The sequence below is a fragment of the Ranitomeya imitator genome, chromosome 5 (assembly GCF_032444005.1).
Source record: "Ranitomeya imitator isolate aRanImi1 chromosome 5, aRanImi1.pri, whole genome shotgun sequence".
Taxonomy (NCBI): Eukaryota; Metazoa; Chordata; class Amphibia; order Anura; family Dendrobatidae; genus Ranitomeya; species Ranitomeya imitator.
In genome coordinates, this window is record NC_091286.1 from 523,868,396 (window position 1) to 523,895,302 (window position 26,907).

The following is a 26,907-nucleotide window of genomic DNA, read 5'->3' on the forward strand; positions in this document are numbered from 1 at the left end:
CCTCATATGCTGGACAAGGGGAGGCTGTGTGGGCCTCATATGCAGGACAGAGGGAGGCTGTGTGGGGCTCATACGATATATAGAAGAGGCTGTATTAGGGTTCAAACAGTATATAGGGTAATGTCGGCATACTTAATTCTACTCAATATTGAGTGATAATTAATATTAATTGTTGATATTAATATTGAGCTTAATTCATTTTAGCCTATTGGTTCGACCCTCCACAACAGTCACGGTCTCTCATGTTGGCCCTCTTTAAAATTAATTGCCCACCCCTGGTCTAGGCGGAATGTGCAAGTCGTATATTTGCTGTCACATGACCGCCTGCATCAGCAGCATGCACTGCGCGCTGCGAGGATTCACAAGTCTGCAGTCACAAGTGACTTTTATATGAATCTTCAATGTGTGAATTGCATAGGTATTTTGTTGTGGACTGCTTTAGAGTGCTCAAAAATTATATTATGCACAATTGTAGTCATTTTTGGATGATCCCGGCTGTTCCTTTTTCTGCCAAGAATAGTGCTCATGTTAAATCCCCAGGGGATGAATACAAGTGGTCTGAGTTTCTGATGCTAAACCCTTGCCAAGAATGACATACAGTAGGACACTGAGTGCCGTCTTACGGGGGTTATGACACTTACACAGCCTCATGCCCCCTTCAGAGTCTGTTTGCATTAGGAAATACGGATTTTTCTGAATTCGTAGTGAAGCGATGTAGCTTTCTGATCTCGCGCTCACATATGGAGACTATGCTAGTGAGAGATTTCATAAAATCGAATTTTCCAATTGCTTCACCTACACATATGGCAAAAGCACATGGCAAGTGTTGAAATGTTTTACCAGCGCTGTCATTAGGAAAATAATTTAAAAGCTGTGATATGTAATATTAATTTAATGCTCAGTAAAGCCATGCGCTGGAGGGAGGCCAACATTGTGTTGAATGTTCTCCACCATATGCTCGATGCACATTCCAGGGAGACAGAAGGGGATGTGTCCCTCCATGACTCCTCCACATTGCTCTCAATTCACTCCTTTCTTTACTAACTTTACTGGGTATTTCATATCTTGATCACTGTGTCGGCCATATAAGGATCAATGTTCTTAACAATAGTCATGTAAATATTATGGAAGTCATTTACCTACTCTGCGATATGGATTTATAGATTATATAAAAATGGACTTGCTGGCTGGAATAACTTTGCTTTCCATCAGGTTGGTTACATGTGTTTGTCTGATAATTGTGTGGGTCAATTATTGTTCTGCGGCTCATATTTCATAACGGGTGAATATCCCCATCTAGGCATGGGCTGAGTAGAAGCATATGGGCATCTCTAAAGTCATGGGAAAATTTTATTATTACCGCATCACATTTTTTGCAGTAGTTTCAAGGTTCTTCAAGAACTTATCTCATATAAAGAAGCAATATTTTTTTCTCGAATTCCGGACTTTTAGGCCATGTTCACACGATCCTTTTTTTCATGCGGAATTGCCGCGATTTTCCCGCTGCGGGTCCGCAGCTGTTTTCCATGCAGGGTACATTACATTGTACCCTATGGAAAACAGGAACTGCTGTGCCCACAATGCGGAAAATAAAAAAAAAAACCGCGCTGAATAGCTGCGGGAAAAAAGAAGTACCATGTCACTTCTTTTTTCGGAGCCGCAGCGGTTCTGCACCCATTGACCTCCATTGTGAGGTCAAACCCGCAGTAAAACCCGCAGATGAAAAAAATATCTGCGGGTTTTACTGCGGTTTGTGGTGCCGAACCGCTGCAGCAGGAAGTGCGGGGAAGCGGGCGGAAGTGCGTGGGCGGAGTGTGGCTGCCCCCCGTGCTCCGATCCCGCCCCCCCCGTGCTCCAATCCCACCGCCCCGTGCTCCGATGCCCCCCCCCAGTGCTCCGATGCCCCCCCCGTGCCCTAATCTCCCCCCCTTATACTTACCCGGCGTCCCGGTGTCCGTCCGGCCGTCTTCTCCCTGGGCGCCGCCATCTTGCAAAATGGCGGGCGCATACGCAGTGCGCCCGCCGAATCTGCCGGCCGGCAGATTCATTCCAAAGTGCATTTTGATCACTGAGATATAACCTATCTCAGTGATCAAAATAAAAAAAAAATAGTAAATGACACCCCCCCCCCCCCTTTGTCACCCCCATAGGTAGGGACAATAAAAAAAAATTAAGAATTTTTTTTTTTTTCCACTAAGGTTAGAATAGGGTTAGGGGTAGGGTTAGGGGTAGGGTTAGGGGTAGGGTTAGGGTTAGGGGTAGGGTTAGGGTTAGGGGTACAGTTAGGGGTAGGGTTAGGGTATTTTCAGCCATTTTAACTGCATAGAAAACTGCATAAAAAAAAGGATCAAAAAAAGGATCAAAAAACGCATCAAAAAAGGACAAAAAAAGGACCAAAAAAAGGACCTGCGTTTTCTGCCAAGAGCTGCAGTTTTTTAAAAAACAGTCCTGAAAAAAAAAGTATGGAAATCAGGAACGTGTGAACATACCCTTACAATCACTTATGGATAAACAAAGTAATACTGCATCTCTGGTCTATTCACAGCCCAATAAAGTCACAATCGATGCACACAATCTACATAATCATAATGATAAAGAATCTTTATTTTTATATAGCTCTAACATTTTGCAGCGCTTTACAGTTTGCACACATTATCATCTCTCTCCCCGATGGGGCTCACAGTCTAAATTCCCTATCAGTATGTCTTTGGAACTAATGCTGCCACCTACCAATTTCTGGCCTAAAGCCCCCCAAAATTAGATGGCTGTTTATTAGTGATGAGCGAGAGTTCTCGGATAAGGTGTTATGCTGAGCATGCTCGTGTCTTAATCGAGTATGTTCGGTGTGCATGAGTTGCCACGGCTGCATATCTCGCGGCTATTCGACAGCCCCAACACATGGAGGTTTTGCCTATTTGTTAGGCTATCCCTGCATGTGCTGCTACTGTCGGAACAGCCGCAGCAAGTCAAGCATTTTTTTCAAAGATACTCGTGTCCCACGCAGTAATCCTTCCTAAGCCGTCTATATGGGCATCTAGGTCATAGGGAGCTGAATAAAATGACACCTTGATATGTATGTCTTATTCTACAGGAATACACATATTTTGTAATGTGTAAATGAGCTGTTACGATCTATGAGCCGGACATTGATCTCCCTCAGAATCTGCCTGTAGAGCTTATTTTAAATGAAAGGATGCCAGTGTGAGACATGTAATGAATGACAGCCTGGTCTCCTGATCTACATGTCTGACTCTGGTAATGCCTTCTTTAATTTATAATAATCTCTGGAGGAAGATTCTATTTCAAATCAGTGTCTGGCACATAGAACCTAAGAGCTAATTTACAAAGTATATTAAGAAAAATGTGGATTTCTCTGAAATAAGCCATCAGCTTGCAGATACCAGAGTATCATTTTATTCAGCTTCATATTACCTACATGTCCATTTAGACAACTTGGGAGGGTGGATCCTACTGACAGATTCCCTGTATAGAATGTAAAAGGTTTGTGGGTTCATTATTCTTCAAGGAAGCCTCAGCCTTCTGTACTTTTTGCCTGCTTCATTTAACTCTTTTAATGGCCATAGAAATGAAGGTGTGATGGCTGACACTAGAAAGATCATGCAGAATCCTTCTGCTGCCACCACACATGACGAACCCACACCTCGCCACCCAACCTGATGTCACTATCACATCAACGAGATCACGTGGTATGGTCTCCTCACTTGCACCAACGTGACATTCCGCATGCCCTGGGGACACGTAAGATCAGCTTGCACAGTTTTACACAGACACCCGCTGTCTACACGGGTTCAGGAAGGTATGGGTGTGAAAGAAGGTGGCCCACGCAGTCACTGACATAGCACCACACTCGCCCTTCTAGGCTGAGAGGCCCCTTTCACTAACCCCAGTGAAACACAACCTTATCAACCCGGTAGAACTGCCACCGGTTGGGAGGCTTGTGGTCCCCTCTGTTCCTTGACTTCTCCTCACACAATGTGTCGTCGTGCCCTCCCCAGAGAAAAAGCACTAGACCAAGTTTTGCAGAAGCATTTACTCATTTGGTTGATCACACCCTTTTCCACCCACAAGATTGTCCTTATTCTACTCCCTTGGAGATTTGAAGTTAAATCTCCAAAAATCTCTGAAAGAGCATAACTCCTTTCTGGAAGGTCCTAGGGTGGCGGTTCTTGCGCTATCGGGTTCAGCCGGGCTCCTGCTACGCTTTAAGACCCCATACAGCTTTACTGCCTGGCTTCTAGTAGCTGTTCTATGTAACTCCATACCTTTAGGTGCTAGAACGAACCGAGACCCTGGAAGGCATTCGGTCCGATCCAGAGATCTCGGAAATATACACGCTGTATGGCTAGTATCTCCATAACTCATTATGGAATCATAGCTGACTTAACAAAGCAATTTTGCCGCATGGTCTCCACGTGGCAGCAAGCCTTTTGTTCTGTTCTGAGCTGGTCAAGGTGTGAGTTCTGTATCTCAAAGCCCTTTGACTCTTGACCTCCCATGCTGCTTGGTGTTCTGTTACAACTGCACACTCAAGGGGTTTTTAGAATCCCATGTCAAATAGGATACAAATGATTGATATGGAATTATTTCTTCAATATTCTTCACAGAATGTGTTTATTATTATTAGCTTAATGTGATGTCAAATTATTATTTGTTTTGCTTGAGTAATTATTAGTGATGAGCGAATATACTCGTTATTTGAGATTTCCCGGGCACACTCGGGTGTCCTCCGAGTATTTTTTAAGTGCTCGAAGATTTAGTTTTCTTCGCCACATCTGGATGATTTACAGCTACTAGCCTGCTTGATTACAAGTGGGGATTCCCTAGCAACCAGGCAACCCCCACATGTACTTAGCCTTGCAAATAACTGTAAATCATTCGGCTGAGACGATGAAAACTAAATCTCCAAGCACTAAAAAATACTCGGAGGACCCCTGGGCGTGCTTGGGAAATCTCGAGTAACGAGTATATTCGCTCATCACTAATAATTATTGACTGGAATTTTGTGAAGCAGTTAAAGAGTATCCATCGTTTTAATTTTTATTTCATAAATCAATAGTGCACATGAAAATAAGCAACTTTTATAATATATCCTATCACACAAATCTCCTTCTTTCTCCACCAGGACTGATCTTTCATTTTCAAAATTCTCTATTCACAAGTAAAATCTTTTTTGAGTGAAGACAGATTTTTACCTTACTAATATAGGCTACTTCCAACAAGTGGCGCTATAGAGTTCAAGTCCTCTTCCTCTCTGAAGAGGCAATTTGCATATAATATAGGAGGTGACAGTCTATACCAGTGTTCCCCAACTCCGGTCCTCAAGAGCCACCAACAGGTCATGTTTTGAGGATTTCCATAGTATTGCACAGGTCATTGAATGCTTGCCTGTGCAGGTGATGCAACTATCACCTGTGCAATATTAAGGAAATCCTGAAAACATGACCTATTGGTGGCTCTTGAGGACCGGACTTGGGGAACACTGGTCTATACTCATAAGATTCTATGGAGAGGGTGGGAGGGGGGAGAAGCAGCTACTGACTAAGCTCCTCACTCATCTTCCCCTTCCACATGGAATATCATCAGCACCAATTGCCATCTCCTATCTCAGTACTGAAATAATCTATATTCACTGAAAACAGATTATACCAGTGAATTGAGAATTTTGAGACTAAAGGTACCGTCACATTAAGCGACGCTGCAGCGATATAGACAACGATGCGATCGCTGCAGCGTCGCTGTTTAGGTCGTTGTGTGGTCGCTGGAGAGCTGTCACACAGACAGCTCTCCAGCGACCAACGATGCCGAAGTCCCCGGGTAACCAGGGTAAACATCGGGTTACTAAGCGCAGGGCCGCGCTTAGTAACCCGATGTTTACCCTGGTTACCATTGTAAAAGTAAAAAAAAACAAACAGTACATACTTACATTCCGGTGTCTGTCCCCCAGCGTCAGCTTCCCTGCACTGTGTCAGCGCCGGCCGGCCGTAAAGCAGAGCACAGTGGTGACGTCACCGCTGTGCTCTGCTTTACGGCCGGCCGGCGCTGACACAGTCAGTGCCGGAAGCTGACGCCGGGGGACAGGCACCTGAATGTAAGTATGTACTGTTTGTTTTTTTTTAACTTTTACAATGGTAACCAGGGTAAACATCGGGTTACTATGCGCGGCCCTGCGCTTAGTAACCCGATATTTACCCTGGTTACCAGTAAACACATCGCTGGATCGGCGTCACACACGCCGATCCAGCGATGACATCGGGTGATCAGCGACCAAAAAAAAGGTCCTGATCATTCCCAGCGACCAACGATCTCCCAGCAGGGGCCTGATCGTTGGTCGCTGTCACGCATAACGATTTCGTTAACGATATCGTTGCTACGTCACAAAAAGCAACAATATCGTTAACGAAATCGTTATGTGTGAAGGTACCTTAAAAGAACAATCCTGGAGGAGATAGGTGCAGATTTCTCTGATAAGGTAGATTACAATTTTCTTATTTTCATGTGTTCTATTGATTTATGTAATAAAAATAAAAATGATGGCTATTCTAATAATCATTTTATAAAACACCACATCCTCTGTTTTTTTGTGGTCAGCGGCTATATTTTTAGCAGAAGCAGAATATTTATTTAGAGGAATTGTGCTGTTTTTCCAAATGTACGGTAATTGTAAAAAATATGGTATAGTCAAGTTACATGAATAATATACCTGTTATCATTGCTACATTAGCCATCATTATTCACATGATGTATCACATTGTGAGCAGGCTCTGATAAGATCCACAGACCTCATATTATTGTGACAGTCGTGTGTTCCCTTTATACTGATTACATTATTTTTCATGCTAATATTAGACTGTGTGCTCGTCAGAGCTCTGCTCCTATTAATAGTTTCATTGAATCATAAATAATAGTAGAACCTTGTTGAAAATCCTTCCCTATAATCGTACTTGAATAATTAAGGAATAATTCAGTTTCTCTAGCTGTTGTCTCATTCTCATTGCTGTTTGATTAAAGCTCCTTTTGGAAAAGAGGATGGTGGCATAAAAGAGTAAAGTATCTGATTTATTGGACCTACCGGAAAAGCTATCTTTACTTCCGGAAGTGTTTACCGTAGCTTTTATTATATATCTACCCTGATTATAAACATTGTTTTTTTTATCTTGCAGCATGAGAAGCCTAAACTCTTAGAGCCATTGGATTATGAGTCCGCCATTACAGAGCTAGAAAATAGTTATTCCAACGACCCTCTGAAGGATCTTGTATTATTTCCCGAGGACGACTTTTCAGTAAGTTCCCATTTAAAATGTTACTTTATCTTTCAGTTGAATAATAATCTATGATTTCATTTACAGTTGTATTCAAACTCCTCATTTTTTTTGTTCTTCCTGGTGATAAGTAGATTACTCGGTGCGCTCTCATGAAGAACATGAATGCTCTGCCGAATATTCATATGTATTGGTGGAGTTCGTAGTGTAATAACTGACTATCTCTAGGTGTAATGTCTATGCTGCCTCCTTGGATTGCCAAGGTTTGGTTACACCAATATACACAACAGGGAAATCTAGAACTTACATTTTGGTGTCACTTTGTATTTGTGCTACTTGGTAGAGATCAAATAATGGAGTCATCACTGTAATCATCTCCATATAGAATCTATCTATATAATCGTCTAAGGGTCACTTCCGTCTGTTTGTCTGTCACGGAAATCCCACGTCGCTGATTGGTCGCGGCCAGCCGGCCGCAACCAATCAGCGATGGGCACAGTCTGGCCACAAAGTCGCCCTTCCCTATTCCCCTCCAGTCAGTGCTCCCTCCCTACTCCCCAGTCAGTGCCCCATAGCGGTTTAGCAGTCCATTAAACGGACTGCTTTACACCGCAGCATAACGCATCATAAAGCATCAATAGTAAAAAGATCTAATGTTAAAAAAATCAAAAATCATTATATTCTCACCTTCCGGCGCCTTTCCCGCTCCTCGCGATGCTCCAGTCCCAAGAATGCAATGCGGCAATGACTCGAGATCACTTAGCGGTCTCGCGAGATGATGACGTAGCGATCTCGCGAGACCGCTACATCATCACGTGCTATTGCCGCAATGCATTCTTGGGACCGGAGCGTCGCGAGGAGCATCGCTAAACGCCTGGGCTGGATCTGGGGGCCGCCGGAAGGTGAGTATATAACTATTTTTTATTTTAATTCTTTTTTAACAGGGATATGGTGCCCACATTGCTATATACTACGTGGCCTGTGTTAGATACTATGTGGGCTGTGTTATATACTGCATGGTCTGTGTTATATACTACGTCTCTGTGCTATATACTACGTGGGTTGTGTTATATACTACGTGACTGTGCAATATACTACGTGGATGGCCAGTATACTATGTGGCTGGGCAATATACTACGTGGCTGTGCAATATAGTATGTGGCTGTGTTATATACTACGTGGACTGTGTTATATACTGCATGGGCTGTTATATACTGTGTGGGCTGTGTTATATACTACGGGGGCTGTGTTATATACTGCGTGGCCTGTGTTATATACTACATGGCTGTGCAATATACTACATCACTGTGTTATATACTACGTGGCTGTGTTATATACTACGTGGGCTGTGCTATATACTACATGGCTGTGCAATATACTACGTGGGCTGTGTTATATACTACCTGGGCTGCGTTATATACTACGTGGGCTGTGCTATATACTACTATACATATTCTAGAATACCCAATGCATTAGAATCGGGCCACCATCTAGTTACCTACATAATTGTGCAAAACCATAGCCAACATTTTTTCTACCTTGGGTAAAAGTGAATGGGAATTTGACATCAGGTGTTCCTAAAATATATCAGCTACACAGTGTTGTAAATGTCTGCTGTCCCTTCCCTACAACCTCTCTATAGAAGCTCTGCTTTCCCACATACCTCTAAAATTAAGATTAGAACTTTTCCCGTGATGTATGCTATTCGGCACCGAATAGTCAGGTGGGGGTCTCCCTACATGTCTCCGCGCACCCTTTATGTTGGCAATTCCTGGGCTTGCCATTGGTGACATCTCCTATGTCATCCATATAGCCAGCTAACTTTTGCACCTTTACAGTTCGCTCTGTCCTTTGCCTTTGTTATGGTTTGCTCTGTCAATCACAGATGGTGGGTCGGGAAATTCAGGCTGAAAATATGCAATGAATTGGTGAGTTGAAAAGATACAATATGAATTCCTACATACAGTTTCCTACACCACAGCAGGAAATGTACATCTCTGATTGTGATTTTTGCTTTCAATGTTCAGTAGCTCAAGGAACTTTTTTATACATGTCAACTGGTGCTGTCCCAAGCTCTCACCATTTTGATTGGAGATGGTCTTCTTAATGTATACCCATTTTGAGTTCCCTGGCCCTCTCCCTGTGTGTTTCCTTGGATGATTTGATCCAGAATTCCTCCAAATAACTTGTCTTTTACGTTCTTCGTTTTTGTGCAAGGAAAGTGGTCAAAATATTGTGGACCTATCCCTCTGTTGTCTTGTTGGCTTAATCTAGCTAACAAATATATTCCCTTCTCCAAATTACTTATGTGTCCAGGAAATGGTCAAACAAATGTGAGAGGGTCTGATAACTCTGGCTTGAGTCTGTGGCTGCTATTCCTGTTGCATCCTCCAAAATTATTAGCTAAAGGGGGTTACTTCAGTTGGTATCTTGCTTATTGCACTGCTTCTCTAGGGATTCGTAGTGAAGGAGTAAATGAATGAGTGGGTGTTATGGCTGCCGGCGCCTCCGCATGGTTCCCCCCTCCCACCATGCGGGGACACCAGCTTACTCACTGCCCCGTTGCTCCCTTCTTCTTGCATGTGCATGCTGCACTGTGCTCTGCCGGCATGCCTAGTGCGCGCAATCCGCTCTTCTTAAAGAGTCAACTCGCGGGCATGGTAGAATTCCCCCAGCTAATAGCTCGGAGGCATTTCATTAATGTGTGCACATGCAATGTGTCTCCCAACCAATAGCTAGGAGGCATCTTGTATAAAAGGCACTCTCACCAATTGGAAGGTGCCTGAGTAACCCCTATGGTTAGTGTTAGGTGTGTTGGTGGTGCAACTGTATGTAGCCAGGTCCCTGTCCCTAGTCTGTATTATTATTAGGGTATTCCCATAGACTGATATAGTGATTTCCCTAATCCAGTGTCCAGTTAGTCCAGTATAAATTGTCCTTGTTTCCTGTGTCTGCTTCGGTGGTGTCTGTAACCTGAAACCGCATCTGCTGTATCTGAACTCCGTGGCCGCATCGGCAGTACCAGAACTTTCCCAAGGAGCAGTCCTGTCTGAACCTGTCCCAAGTAGCTATCGTGTTTGAACCTGTCCCAAAGTGGCGTTCTGTCTGAACCATTTCCAGTCCTGCCCTGCTTAAGAATCTGATTAACGGCTTAGACCCTTGGGGTATGCTGCTACTGCCGCTCGCCGCCCTGGAGTGGCATCTGGCAGTTACCTGTTGCACAAGCCTGACCTCACCACTAGAGGCTCCAGTGAACACCAAGATAGCTGCTTATTCATACCCCTCCAGGGTAGGTCAGGTCCATGGCACTGTGGGATCATGAACCACCTTCGCCACCTGGATGAGTATCAGTGTGTATGGATACGTTGGTTTCCCATTTCCATACTGTTAAAATGACGATTGTAAGTTGTTCATATCTACAGTGGGTATGGAAAGTGATATTTCAGTTTTTCTTTTGTAATAAATTTGCAAAAATTACTACATATCTGTTTTTTTCAGTCAAGATGGGGTGCAGAGTGTACATTTAATGAGAAAAAATGAACTTTTTTGAATTTACCAAATGGCTGCAATGAAACAAAGAGTGAAAAATGTAAAGGGGTCTGAATACTTTCCGTTCCCATTGTATGTTTCACTTTTTTTCAGTATTATTGTATTCACATTATAATAAATCAAAATGTAAAAGAAAAGAATATGATGCATCAAGAAAGGTCTGGATGCGCTCAGTGGGCCGCTCAGAGACTATTAGCATCCAGCACAGGACAAATGTAAAGCTTCATTTTAGACCTGTAGAAGGCAGCAGGACTGGTATAGAGAGGTCGTCGCGGTTGTGGAAGCGAAGTGCTCTTCTGCACAGAATCTTCATGTGGCAGAATACCAACAGCCATTACCAAAAACATTCTAGATATCATTTATAAATGTAAAAATAAATATAAGGTGATTGTAGTAATAAAGTTAAAGAAAAGCAGCAGACTTTCCTTATGTAAGGTCTTTTTTTAGATTTTACTTAGAATGGAACGTATGAAGGAAAGGAAATACATGGTTTCACTCTTTTCTTTGTCCACACCCTTATTTCTACTTAGCGCCTACTTACTGTTTCTATCTAGGCAACCACATTCTGTAAAGACATACAGTAGTAATGTAAATTACTGCCGTTACTAAAATAAGTGGCTGATTATCTGAGCAATCCAAAAATGTAGATCACTTCAAGAGTTAAAACCGTAACTGTGTGTAATTATTATTATTATTATTATTTATTATTATAGCGCCATTTATTCCATGGCGCTTTACATGTGAGGAGGGGTATACATAATAAAACAAGTACAATAATCTTGAAAAATACAAGTCACAACTGGTACAGGAGGAGAGAGGACCCTGCCCGCGAGGGCTCACAATCTACAAGGGATGGGTGAGGATACAGTAGGTGAGGGTAGAGCTGGCCGTGCAGCGGTTTGGTCAATCGGTGGTTACTGCAGGTTGTAGGCTTGTCGGAAGAGGTGGGTCTTCAGGTTCTTTTTGAAGGTTTCGATGGTAGGCGAGAGTCTGATATGTTGTGGTAGAGCATTCCAGAGTAGGGGGGATGCACGAGAGAAATCTTGTATGCGATTGTGGGAAGAGGAGATAATAGGGGAGTAGAGAAGGAGATCTTGTGAGGATCGGAGGTTGCGTGCAGGAAAGTACCGGGAGACGAGGTCACAGATGTATGGAGGAGACAGGTTGTGGATGGCTTTATATGTCATGGTTAGGCTTTTGTACTGGAGTCTCTGGGTGATGGGGAGCCAGTGCAGGGATTGACAGAGGGGAGAGGCCGGGGAATAGCGGGGGGACAGGTGGATTAGTCGGGCAGCAGAGTTTAGAATAGATTGGAGGGGTGCAAGAGTGTTAGAGGGGAGGCCACAGAGCAGGAGGTTACAGTAGTCAAGGCGGGAGATGATGAGGGCATGGACTAGGGTTTTTGCAGATTCTTGGTTTAGGAATGTGCGGATCCGTGAAATATTTTTGAGTTGGAGGCGGCAGGAAGTGGAAAGGGTTTGGATATGTGGTTTAAAGGAGAGATCAGTGTCAAGGATTACCCCAAGACAGCGGGCTTGTGGGACTGGGGAGAGTGGGCAGCCGTTTACTGTAATGGATAGGTTCGTTGGGGAGATCGCGTGAGATGGGGGAAAGATGATGAATTCTGTTTTGTCCATGTTAAGTTTTAGAAATCTAGTGGAGAAGAAGGATGAAATAGCAGACAGACATTGAGGGATTCTGGTTAGTAGGGAGGTGATATCTGGTCCAGAGATGTAGATCTGTGTGTCGTCAGCATAGAGATGATACTGAAAGCCGTGAGATTCTATGAGCTGTCCCAGGCCAAAGGTGTAGATGGAGAAGAGCAGGGGTCCTAGAACTGAACCTTGCGGGACTCCGACAGATAGGGGGCGAGGTGAGGAGGTGGTGTGTGAGTGGGAGACGCTGAATGTACGGTCAGTTAGGTATGATGAGATCCAGGATAGGGCCAATTCTGTGATGCCAAGGGATGAGAGGGTCTGCAGCAGCAGGGAATGGTCCACTGTGTCAAAGGCAGAGGACAGGTCCAGGAGGAGGAGGACAGAGTAGTGTCGCTTGCTCTTGGCGGTTAATAGGTCATTGGTGACCTTAGTTAGGGCAGTTTCAGTGGAGTGGTGTGACCGGAAGCCTGATTGAAAGCGGTCGAAGAAGGAGCAGGAAGATAGATGGGAGGACAGTTCAATATGGACATGTTGTTCCAGTAGTTTTGAGGCAAAGGGGAGAAGTGATATAGGGCGATAGCTAGATACAGAGGATGGGTCAAGAGAGGGCTTTTTGAGGATAGGTGTGATTGTGGCATGTTTAAAGCTTGAGGGGAAAATGCCAGTTGTTAGTGATAGGTTAAAGAGATGGGTTAGGGTTGGGATGAAGACTGTGGTGAGGTTTGGGATGAAGTGGGATGGGAGTGGGTCAAGTGCACAGGTGGTGAGATGCGATCTTGAGAGTAGAGTGGAGAGTCCGTCTTCTGTAATGGTGGAGAAGTTGGTTTTGGAGGTGGAGGGCTGGGTAGTTGGGAGGAAGGGTTCTGGGGGTTGTTTACTAAAATTGTCTCTGATGTTCTCAATTTTCTGCTTGAAAAATGAGGCGAAGTCTTCAGCTGAGATGAGTGGGGAGGGAGGAGGTGCTGGGGGACGGAGGAGAGAGTTGAAGGTGTTGAATAACTGTTTGGGGTTGTGAGACAGGGAGGATATGAGAGATGAGAAGTAGGTTTGTTTTGCTGTGGCGAGCATGGTTTTGAAAGCAGTGAGGGACTGTTTGAATGCGATGAAGTGCTCGATGGAGTGGGATCTTTTCCATCTGCGCTCAGCAGCTCTGGAAGCTCGCCTCAGTTCTTTTGTCATGCTGGTGTGCCAGGGTTGTCTGTTGATTTTGCGAGCTTTGGTATGTGTGAGAGGGGCAAGAGATTCCAAAGCTGCAGCTATTGTGGTGTTATATAGAGTGGCAGCATCATCCGCATTGTGTAGGGAGCTTATGTCTGTGAGAGGGAGGAGGGATTCAGAGAGTGAGTGAAGATCAAGGTGTTTAAGATTTCTGCGAGGGTGTGAGAGTTTGTGGGGTGGGGGTTGTAGACAAGGAGTGGAAAGGGAAGAGAATGTAAGTAGGTTGTGGTCAGAAAGAGGAAGAGGTGAGTTTGAGAGGTTAGATAGGGAGCAGAGGCGGGTGAGAATGAGGTCCAGTGTGTGACCATCTTTGTGGGTGGCTGTAGAAGACCATTGAGTGAGGCCAAAGGAGGAAGTGAGAGATAGAAGTTTAGTGGCAGCTGAGAGGGAAGTGTCAATGGGGATGTTGAAGTCGCCCATGACGATAGTGGGGATGTCAGCGGCGAGGAAGTGGAGTAGCCAGGTGGTGAAGTGGTCGAAGAAGGTGGTGGCTGGCCCTGGGGGACGGTAGATGACAGCCAGTTGGAGGTTGGAGGGGGAGTAGATGCGCACAGAGTGCACCTCAAAGGAAGGGAGGATAACAGAGGGTGGCAGTGGGATTGGGGTGAAGGAGCAGTTATCTGACAGGAGAAAACCAACTCCTCCGCCATGCTTGCTGCTGGGGCGGGGTGTGTGAGAAAGGTGGAAGCCACCGTAAGAGAGTGCCGCAGGGGAGGCTGTGTCAGAAGGGGTGAGCCAGGTTTCAGTGATGCCGAGGAAGGAGAGTTTGTTATTGATAAAGAGGTCATGGATAAATGGAAGTTTATTGCAGACAGAGCGTGCGTTCCATAGTGCTCCAGATAGGGAAATTGGGGGAGTGGGGGCAGGATGAATGGGTATGAGGTTACTGTGGTTGCGAGGACGTGTAGAGGATCGTGGCAGGGGATTAGAAATGAGTGTGGGGATGTGATGAGGAGGGCCAGGATTTGGGGATATGTCGCCAGCAATGAGGAGCAGCAGACTGAGCGTTAGAAGGTGTGAGCTGGATAGGTCATGATGTGGCCGTGTGTGCCTGGCGAGAAAGGATTGTATGTGGAGGAATAGTTCTGTGGAGGAGGTGAGATGACTGGGGAGGATGGAGGGAGAAATGACTAGTTCTTTACTGGGTGGAGGGACTACAGGAGTTAGGAAGAAATAAAGTAGTATGGGGGTGAATGTGAAGAGAAACTGAAACATTATAGTGGTATTCTATTTCTTTACCTTCCAGTCAATTCCAGTCCAATTCTAGTCTAATTCATAGCAATTAAAAAACTGCAATTTAAAAATGCAATTTCTAAGATGGTCAGACACCTCTGGTCAGACTCATGGCTATGAATTTATGGGCACCTAAGGGCTCACAGCTGAGAGGGAGGATGTGGGCGTGTGTGTCTAGAGCACATGTTCACAGTTAAGCCAGGTCATAAAGAGGGGGTGGGGTAGATGGCCACTCAGGTATGCAAGCAAGAAGCAAGGGAAGTGAAATACAAATGGATAGAAAACAATGGGTAAGCAAAGCATACCAGGTGGGAATTATATGCAGTTCACATAAACACACATTGCAGGAAAGGCAGAGTAGATGGACAGCAGCATACCAGGTGGGAATTATATGCAGTTCACATAAACACACATTGCAGGAAAGGCAGAGTAGATGGACAGCAGCATACCAGGTGGGAATTATATGCAGTTCACATAAACACACATTGCAGGAAAGGCAGAGTAGATGGACAGCAGCATACCAGGTGGGAATTATATGCAGTTCACATAAACACACATTGCAGGAAAGGCAGAGTAGATGGACAGCAGCATACCAGGTGGGAATTATATGCAGTTCACATAAACACACATTGCAGGAAAGGCAGAGTAGATGGACAGCAGCATACCAGGTGGGAATTATATGCAGTTCACATAAACACACATTGCAGGAAAGGCAGAGTAGATGGACAGCAGCATACCAGGTGGGAATTATATGCAGTTCACATAAACACACATTGCAGGAAAGGCAGAGTAGATGGACAGCAGCATACCAGGTGGGAATTATATGCAGTTCACATAAACACACATTGCAGGAAAGGCAGAGTAGATGGACAGCAGCATACCAGGTGGGAATTATATGCAGTTCACATAAACACACATTGCAGGAAAGGCAGAGTAGATGGACAGCAGCATACCAGGTGGGAATTATATGCAGTTCACATAAACACACATTGCAGGAAAGGCAGAGTAGATGGACAGCAGCATACCAGGTGGGAATTATATGCAGTTCACATAAACACACATTGCAGGAAAGGCAGAGTAGATGGACAGCAGCATACCAGGTGGGAATTATATGCAGTTCACATAAACACACATTGCAGGAAAGGCAGAGTAGATGGACAGCAGCATACCTGTGGGTAGACAAAACAGCTTGATTAGAGGATACAGGTGGTGATGAGGATGATGAAAGTACAGCAGTGATGAATGCTCAAATGCCCCATGGAATTCTAGTCTAATTCATAGCAATTAAAAAACTGCAATTTAAAAATGCAATTTCTAAGATGGTCAGACACGTCTGGTCAGACTCATGGCTATGAATTTATGGGCACCTAAGGGCTCACAGCTGTAATCTATGATATATAAAGGTTGGAATTATCTGCTAATGGATTATTCTTATATGGAATACTGGCTGCTTGCATTGGAGATTAATACATATTTCCATAATGGAACATGTACCCATTGCTGGCAAGTATTGCACCATAATAATGAGAACGAGTTAGCTCTTAACTACTTCAGCAGTCTCTGTATATTGTATAAAATTCCAGTATGATAAATGTGGCTTAGTTACAACAAGTGCATATTAAAGGGAATCCTTCAGCAGGTTTTTGCTATGTAATCTAAGGGCAGCATGAGGTAGGAACTGAGACACTTTTTTACTTAGTAGGCCATGTGCTGATGTGTAAATACAATGAGTGTTTTATCACCAGGAGATTATCACTGCCTTGACTGGTGCCCACGTGAGACCCGGTCCAGCTCGTTCCCAGCACCGATTAGCAGCCTAATGTCAATATATAATAGACACACAAAGTTGTGGTGGACACGGGTTAGCTTTCTTGAGCTCTGCTACATGCTCAGATTGTATCCCAACTGCTGCACCCAGTAAACTATGTGTTATATAGCTGGAATCATGGTCTCTTTTCCCACATTATGCTGCTCTCAGATAAGGTAGCAAAATGCTGGTGACAGATTTCTTTTAAACCTTTCATCCCAGAGCTTGTTTTCACCTTCATGACCAGACCAAATTTTACAGTTCCGACCACTGTCACTTAATGTGGTAATACTAACTCTGGAATGCTTCAACGAATCCCACTGATTCTGAGATTGTTTTTTTCATGACATATTGTATTTCATGATAGTGGTAACATTTCTTTGATATGACTTCCATTTGTTTGTGAACAAATTGGAAATTTGACCAAAATTTCGCAATTTTCACTCTTAATTTTTATGCTCTTAAATCAGAGAGGTATGTCACACAAAATAGTTAATAAATAACATTTCCCACGTCTGCTTTACACCAGCACAATTTTTGAAAAACACTTTTTGATAGCAAGTTAGAAGAGTTAAATTTGACCAGTGATTTCTCATTTTTACAACAAAATTTACAAAACCATTTTTTTTAGGGACCACATCACATTTGAAGTGACTTTGAGGGGTCTATATGACAGAAAATACCCAAAAGTGACTCCATTCCAAAAACTGCACCCCTCAAGGTACCACATTGAAGAAGTTTATTAACGCTTCAGGTGCTTCACAGGCACTGAAGCAATGTGAAAAGAAAAAATGAATATTTAACTTTTTTTCACAAAATTTAAATTTAGACCCAATTTTTTTATTTTCACAAGGATAACAGGAGAAAATGGACCTCAAAATGTTTTGTGCATTTTCTCCTGAACACACCGATACCTAATATTTGAAGGAAAACTACTGTTTGAACGCACGGCAGGGCTCGGAAGGGAAGGAGCGCTATTTGACTTTTTGAATGCAAAATTTGCTAGAATCATTAGTGGATGCCATGTCGCATTTGGAGAGCCCCTGTTGTGCCTAAACAGTGGAAACCCCTCACAAGTGACCCCATTTTTTAAACTAAACCCCTGAAGAAACTTATCTAGATGGGTGGTGAGCACCTTGAATCCCTAGATGCTTCACAGAAGTTTATAACGTTGAACCGTGACAATAAGAAATGAATTTTTCCCACAAAAATGTTCTTTTAACACCAGTTTGTTTATTTTCACAAGGGTAACAGGAGAAAATGCACTGTCCAACTTGTTGTGCAATTTTGCCTCAGTACGCCGATGCTCAATATGTGGAGGAAAACTACAGTTTGGGTACACGACAGCGTTCAGAAGGGAAGGAGTGCCATTTGACTTTCTGAATGCAATATTTGCTGGAATCATTAGCAGACGCCATGTTGCATTTCCAGAGTTCCCTGATGTGCCTAAACAATGGAAGCCCCCACAAATGATCCAATTTTTCCCAGCAAAAATGATATTTTACCCTCATTTTTTTTTATTTCCACAAGGGTAACAAGAAAAAATGGACCCCAAAAATTGTTGTGCAATTTCTCCTGAGTACGCAGATACACCATAGATGTGTGAAAACTACTGTATGGGTGCACAACAGGGCTCAGCGATGAAGAAATGACATTTTGGAACTCCGATTTTGATGGAATAGTCTACGGGTGGCATGTCGCATTTGAAAACCCCCCACAAGTGACCCCGTTTTGGAAACTAGACCCCTAAAGTAATTTATCTAGACATGTGGTGAGCACCTTGAACTCACAGGTGCTTTACATAATTTTTTTCTGTGAAAATGGAAAATAAATATTTTTCCCACAAAAATGTTGTTTGAGCCACAAATTTTTTCCTTTTCACAAGGATACCGGGAGAAAATGGACCCGAAAATTTGTAGTGAAATTTCTCCTGAGGTAACAGATACCCCAAACTACTTTTGAGGCACAGTCCCGAGCATTAAGCTGTGCCGAGCTGAGCCTTACTGCAATCCTTGGGAGTCAGAATGAAAAATTTAACAGCATATGAAGAATTTCTTTTAATTATTTTTAACATTGTTCCTCATGCGGTATAAGTGATTAGGTGACTATATTCTTCGGGTCGGTGCGATAACAGTGATACCAGGTTTATATCGGTTTTTATGTTTGGCTGCTGTCACACACAAAAAGATGCTTTTTATTGCAAAAATAAGTTTCTGCATCCCCATATTTTGAGAGCTATAATTTTTCCATATTTTGGCTGACAGAGTCATGTGATGGTTTGCAGGACTAGTTGACATTGATACCATTTTCGAGCACATGATGTTATTTTGATCACTTTCTATTCTGATTCTTGGGAGGCAGAATGAACAAAAACCAGCAATTCAGGAATCGTTTTTGTTTTTTTTCTAATGCCATTACGTGTGTGGTAAAATTGAAAAGACAACTTTATTCTTTGGGTCAGTATGATTGCAACGATACTACATTTATTTTTTTTTATGTTTTGGCGCTTTTTCACAATAAAAACAATTTTATATCAAAAATAATTATTTTTACATCGATTTATTATGAGAGCTATAACTTTTTTTTTATTTTTCTTCTGATGTAGCTGTATGGAAGCTTGTTTGTTGCAGGACAAGACGACATTTTCAGTGATACCATATTTATTTACATTCGTCTTTATTATGACGTTTCATTCCACTTTTTGTTCGGTGGTATGATGATAATGCATAGTTTTTTGCTTTTTTTACAGTGTTCACAGTAGGAGTTAACTAGAGGGACAGTTTTATAAGTCGGGTCGTTCTAGACACGGAGATACCAAATATGTGTACTTTTTGGTTTATTTTATGTTTTTATATAAATAAATTATTTATTGGATTAATATGTTTTCTTTCTTTTTTTGTTCTTTATTTTGTGATTTTTTTAAAAAATTATTTTTTCAGTTTTAAGAATTTTTTTTTACATATTTACATTGTCCCAGGATGTGACATCAACTTTCCCTGCTCTGATTGCTAATCTAACACTCTGCAATCCTTTTGCATTGCGGGGCATTAGATCTGTGCATCACAAGCATGGAGGAGGCATGTCAGCTCCTGCTCTGAGCACGAGCTGACAGGCCACCGTTGTTGGGTGACCTTGCGGCCATCTTTCAGCCCATCGAGACCATCAGCACAATGCAATCGCAATCGTTTTGTGCTGGTCGCAGCAGAGAGGGAGCTCCCTCATTTCCGCGATACCAATTGATTTCACTGTCACTATTGACAGCGGCATCAGGGGGGTTAAACGCCCGCAATCTGTACTATCACCGATCATGGGCATTGCTGCAGTGTGTCATCTCATATAGAGCTGGCACAAACATTTGATCGTGGCGGCATTCAACGTGAGCCCACGTGATCGTGAAGCAGTATATGTACGGAGGTTTACGGGAACGCAGCTCACGCAGTGCCGTACGTATACTACACGTGTCAGAAAGGGGTTAAAAGAAAGCTGTCACATAGAAACTGCAGTTCATACTGTAGGCACAATGTTATAGAACAGGAGAAGTTGCACAAATTGATATATGTTGCACTATGCACAAGTTTTAACCCCTTCATGACCCCAGCTTTTTTCGTTTTTCGCTCCCCTCCTTCCCAGAGCCATAACTTTTTTTATTTTTCCGTCAACATGGCCATGTGAGGGCTTGTTTTTTGCGGGATGAGTTGTAGTTTTGAACGACACCATTCATTTTACCATGTTGTGTACTCAAAAATGGAAACAAAATTCCAAGTGTGGTGAAATTACAAAAAAAGTGCAATCTCACACTTGTTTTTTGTTTGGCTTTTTTGCTAGGTTCACAAAAAAAACTGATTAAAACTGCTAAAACTGACCTGCCATTATGATTCTCCAGGTTATTACAAGTTCATAGACACCAAACATGTCTAGGTTCTTTTTTTCTAAGTGGTGAAAAACAAACTTCCAAAGTTTTCTTAAAAAATGCGCTATTTTCCGATACCCGTAGTGTCTCCATTTTTCGTGATCTGGGGTTGGTTGAGGGCTTATTTTTTGTGTGCTGAGCTGACATTTTTAACGATACCATTTTGGTGCAGATACATTCTTTCGATCACTCATTATTGCATTTTAATGCAATGTCGCGGTGACCAAAAAACGTAATTCTAGCGTTTTGACTTTTCTTGTCGCTACGCTGTTTAGCGATCAGGTTAATCCTTTTTTTTAATTGATAGATCAGGCAATTTTGAACACAGGTTGGCGCTCAAAGCAATCTGGTACTATTCCGTCTGAGGGCAGAAAGGGGTTAAGCAGGTGTGGAAATAATGCTGCAAAGTATAAATGCTTTTAAAACTTAGAAGTGTTAATCATTTTTTTTAATCAGTTAGCAAAATGAAAAGTGAAAAAACAAAAGTGAAATCTAAATCAAATTAATATTTGGTGTGACCATCCCTTACATTCCAAACAGCAGCAGTTTTTATAGATAGACTTACACACCATAACATTATCTTGGAGAACTAACCACTGATCTTCTGTGGATGTCTGTTTATGTAAATCCTTCTGTCCCTGACTCCTTCTTTATGCTGAAGATAGTTGTTATTGTCATTGGCTGTATGTTTAAGGTCAATTTCCTGCTGCAGAATACAACTGGAGCCAAACCTCCCTGATGGTACTGCATGATTTATAAGTATCTACCTTTATTTCTCAACATTGAGGACACTAAGAAATGGCAGCATTGAGGACTATGTACTTAGTGGTTGACCAAGGAAACTTATTGAAGGCGATGAAAGACACATCATGCTTACTTACCTTCAAAACTGAATACACCCAGCAGGGCCAAAAGATCAAAACTGACAGAAACCAGTGGGACCCAGCTACACCTATTTACTGCTTGAAGTCTGGCCCGAATTGGTCATCATGGAGGAATTGCTGCCAAAATCTATACCTTTGAAACAAGGTCAAGCTGCTCAACTATGACTAAAACATAGGTATTCAGGTGAAGAACAATTCCAGCAGGTGATCTGGATTGATGAATCAGAATGTGAAATATTTGGCTGTAACCAAAAATCAGTTTGTTGATGAAGGGCTGGAGACCAGTGCAATAATGAGTATCTGCAGGCAATAGCATAGAGCGGGTTGTTGCAAGTTTGGGTCTGTATTTCAGCAAGTGGAGCTGAGGATTTGGTCAAGATTAATAATGTGTTAATTCTAAGACTTATCCGTCATGCAGTACCATCAGGGAGGTGTCTGCTTTGCATCCGAAAACATACAGCCAATGTCATTAATATCTATCTTCATCAAAAAGAAGAACAAGGAGTCCTGGAAGTGATGCTAGTGCTTCCACAGAGCCCTGATCAGAAGGATTTGCACAATCTTACATCCACAGAGACTCTGTGGTTAGTTCTCCAAGATGTCTGGAACAACCTCCCTGACGAGTTCCTTCAAAAGTGTACCAAGAAGAATTGATGCTTTGATGCTGTTTTGAATGGTCACACCAAATATTGATTTGAGTTAGAATTGTCTTTTGTTCATTCACTTTATTTTGATCAATTAACAAAAAGGAAACTATTAACATTTCTATTGTGAAACCATGTTTACTTTTTCTGATTTTTATCCATACTTGCGGTCACGATTCCTCCTATCTGAGCGTCTGGACGCAGTGATTGACAGTTCTGCCATCCAATCTAGGAATGAGGTGTGCAGAACTGTCAGTATGTTGAGTGACAGCTCAGCTGTCCAGTCTGATGCTGGGTCATCCTGAGCTCTCATTGTCTGGAGTGATAGTCTAGCAGGTGCTATCAGGACCATCGTCTGTCAGGACTTCATGCATGTCTCTTGTCCCGAGTAATTGCCTGGCTATTTAGCTGGCTCTATGCCTTTGATTGCTGCCCATTGCAGCTTGGCTTATGAGGTGTGTGCTTGCTCTGTGCTCCTTTTCTGGTATTCTGATCTTTGCTGCCCGACCTAGGATTTGTCATGACCGATTGTTTGCCTAACTTTTTTTGTCGTGATCCACTACCTGCTTGGAATTTTCATCTTAGACTATTTTCCCGACAACATCTTTGTCTCACCCCTCTGTCTATGACTTACTATCTTGACTTTTGGCCTCAGACCTCTTGACTACCCAGCCTCACGGCTTGTCCATGAGTAGTGACTAGCATCACACTTGCCTAAAATGTTTGCGCAGTACTGTATGTCTATGAGAAAGGATTCAATTTAACTTGCATATTATTAAATTAGATCCCTGTTCATTCTGGGCTTTTCAGCCAAGGTGACAGTTTTTTTTAGTAATTCACATGTATACTGTACTTGTGCACTTGCATACTAGTCCATGTGCATTCAGAGATCTCTCAGTCATTACATAGGACTGCCCACATGACTAAAAAGCCCAGAATGAGTTTATATTTAAATTATTAAAACTTAATTTTATGGGAAACATTCAGCATAACCTATGTATCGATCTGCTCAGCTTCTGCTGCTCCATAACTTACTAATTGCAAACTGGGCTACATTTTCAGAAAGACAGATTTGCTTTAAAGAGAACCTGTCACCAGTTTTGACTAATGTGAACTAAGGCCACCACTTTTCGGGGCTACTAAACAGCATTCTATAATGCTGCATATCTGCCCTCAACCCAACCTGTAAGAGAAAAAAAATAACTTTTATTAGACTCACCTGTGTGGTGGTCCGGTCCTGTAACTTCTTCTTTAAGAGGATCCTCTGTCCTCCACTCTTTACCTGTAGTAATGGCACCTGTTTGAGGTTGTGGACAGGTATTGATAACAAGTTCAAACAGTCAAACTCCACTATGGTGAAGACCAAAGAGCTGTCGAAGGACACCAGAAACAAAATTGTAGCCCTGCAGCAGGTTTGGAAGACTGAATCTGCAATAGGCAAGCAGCTTGGTGTGATGAAATCAACTGTGGGAACAATAATAAGAAAAATGGAAGACATACAAGACCACTGATAATCTCCCTCGATCTGGGGCTCCACACAAGATCTCACCCTGTGGGGTCAAAATGATCACAAGAGCGGTGAGCAAAAATCCCAGAAGTACACGGGGGGGACCTAGTGAATGACCTGCATAGAGCTGGGACCACCGTAACAAAGGCTACCATCAGTAACAAACTAGGCCGCCAGGGACTCAGATCCTGCAGTGACAGACGTGTCCCCCTGCTTAAGCTAGTACATACAGTATCCAGGCCCGTCTGAAGAGTATTGGGAGAATGTGATATGGTCTGATGAAACCAAAAAAGAACTGTTTGGTAGAAACAAAACTCGTCGTGTTTGGAGGAGACAGAATGCTGAGTTCCATCCAAAGAACATCTTACCTGCTGTGAAGCATTGGGATGGCATCATCATGCTTTGGGACTGTTTCTCTGCAAAGGGACCTAGACGACTGATACGGGGACATGAAAGAATGAATGGAGCCATGTATCCTGAGATTTTGAGTTCAAACCTCCTACCATCAGCAAGGGCATTGAACATAAAACGTGGATTGGTCTTTCAGCATGCTAATGATCCCAAGAACATCGCCAGGGCAATGAAGGAGTGGCTTCGTAAGAAGCATATGAAGGTCCTGGAGTGGCCTTGCCAGTCTCCAGATCTCAACCCCATAGAAAACCTTTGGAGGGAGTTGAAAGTCCGTGTTGCCCAGCAACAGGCCCAAAACATCGCTGCTCTAGAGGAGATCTGCATGGAGGAATTTGCCAACATACCACCAACAGTGTATGCCAACCTTGTGAAGACTTACAGAAAATGTTTGACCTCTGTCATTGCCAACAAAGGATATGCAACAAAATATTGAGATGAAATTTTGTTAATGACCAAATACTTATTTTCCACCATAAATTGCAAAATAAATCTTGCAAAATCAGACAAGGCGATTTTCTGGATTTGTTTTCTCGTTTTGACTCTCATAGTTGTGGTCTACCTATGATGTCAATTACAGGCCTCTCTCATCTTTTTAAGTGGGAGAACTTGCACAATTGGTGGCTGACTAAATACTTTTCCCTCCTAATTTACAGTTTTAGGATGGATATCTTAGACCTGATGAGACTAATGTAATTAACTTTGAACATTCTTGTCGGAAAGGCTGTATAATTCTTTTTGAAAGTGTAAACTTAGTCTTCCTACATAGCTGGATTTATAGTTCCTCTGCAGCCCTCCTCCCTTCTGCACCTAGCCTGATTGATAACTCCTCAGCAGCCCTCTTCGCTTCTATCTTCCTACATAGCCTGATTGATAGCTCCTCAGCAGCCCTCCCTTAAGGTACCTTCACACTAAACGACGCTGCAGCGATCCAGACAACGATCTGGATCGCTGCAGCGTCGCTGGAGAGCTGTCACACAGACCGCTCTCCAGCGACCAACGATGCCGGTAACCAGGGTAAACATCGGGTTACTAAGCGCAGGGCCGCGCTTAGTAACCCGATGTTTACCCTGGTTACCATCCTAAAAGTAAAAAAAACAAACGCTTCATTATTACCTTCCGCTGTCTGTCCCCGGCGCTCTGCTTCTCTGTACTGGCTGTGAGCACAGCGGCCGGAAAACAGAGCGGTGACGTCACCGCTCTGCTTTCCGGCCGCTGTGCTCACAGTGAGTGCAGGAAAGCACAGCGCCGGGGACAGACAGCGGAAGGTAAGTATGAAGTGTTTGTTTTTTTTTACTTTTAGGATGGTAACCAGGGTAAACATCGGGTTACTAAGCGCGGCCCTGCGCTTAGTAACCCGATGTTTACCCTGGTTACCAGCGAAGACATAGCTGAATCAGCCTCACACACGCCGATTCATCGATGTCAGCGGGAGATCCGGCGACGAAATAAAGTTCTGGCCTTCTAGCCCCGACCAACGACATCACAGCAGGATTCTGATCGCTGCTGCGTGTCAAACTGAACGATATCGCTAGCCAGGACGCTGCAACGTCACGGATCGCTAGCTATATCGTTTAGTGTGAAGGTACCTTTATTCTGTACCTAGGCTGACTGATAGCTTCTTAGTGGCCCTCCTCCCTTCTGCACCTAGCCTGATTATTAACTCATTAGTACCTCTCCTCCCTTCTGCTGTTGAATCCCACCCACCTAGCCTGATTGACAGCTCTTCAGTGTTCTCCTTTCTGCTGCTGAACCTCCTGTTGCCTACAATATCTAATTGATTGAGACTGCATACACGTGGACTCTTGAGTTCTATCATACTGTTGCAGGACTATTAAAACGTTATTTTTACCATCATTATTATACAGCGATTTTGACATGGATTTTCAAAAGAAGGACACCAGCTTCATCCGTTAGGTTGAGAAGCATAGATGAAGATTATTGTTAAACAATCTAATAAAAAGTATGACCAAGAAGACAAGGACATTTATCAATGACAGATGGAGCATTTGCTAAATGAACACTCGTTTGCACAACAGAACATTTATACAAAAGTTGTGTAATGCTGCCGCTCCAGTACGCAGTATATGAACATCCTTGCTACACAAAACTGCGTGATAACACCGTAGCACATCCTTTTTATTTCATGCCTAATACACCTAAAGACTATGGGCACAGTAGACCTCTATGATGGAAGCCCTCCTTACAAACATAGCATAGCTTATAAAGGGGTTGTCCACAACTTGAACTAAATGTTTGGACCCGATAACATAAAAAACCTATACTCACGCCCCGTGCTGGCGCCGTTCCAGCTGTTTCAGCACTCACGGTCCCAGAGATCTCCTGCGGTGTTGTTACACATGGTGCCCGGCATCCATTCAGCGCTGGCATTACCGTCTCCACCTTTCTACGAATTGAACATGAAGAGGAAGTTTAGGCTGCAGCTGATTCCTGACTCCAGGATCATGAGTGGTGACACCACTGGAACGACTTAGGCACGGGAGGTGAGTATAGGCGTTATTATTTTATCGGGGCCAAACTTTTATTTCAAAAAGGGCATTTTCTAGTAGTACACAGCCCCTTTAATGCTATGTCCAGGTATAGGAGGCGCAATGGTGGCAGCTCTGCGCTGATGGCCAATGTCTGCACTGGTTGTACGGTGTTATATGTATGTCCAAGAGGAACAGCAAATGCGTAATTCTAAGTAGTCATGCTCCAGAATTGTTATTTCATAGAGAATGCACATATTTCCTGAAATGTCAGGAGAGCCGCCAATGTTTTGTATTTTACCGGGCCTGCTGTGCCATGT

The 26,907-nt window shown here is 43.1% G+C and overlaps 1 protein-coding gene across 9 annotated transcripts in view; it reads left to right on the forward strand.

Moving 5' to 3' along the window:
• DOCK10 (dedicator of cytokinesis 10) overlaps window positions 1–26,907 on the forward strand; it is a 448,273-nt gene that overhangs the window by 199,349 nt on the left and 222,017 nt on the right. For all 9 annotated transcript variants that reach the window (XM_069727557.1, XM_069727548.1, XM_069727554.1 and 6 more), the window contains exon 2: window positions 7,182–7,301. In XM_069727557.1, coding sequence (XP_069583658.1) covers window positions 7,182–7,301 — 120 coding nt within the window. The remainder of the gene's footprint in view (window positions 1–7,181; window positions 7,302–26,907) is intronic.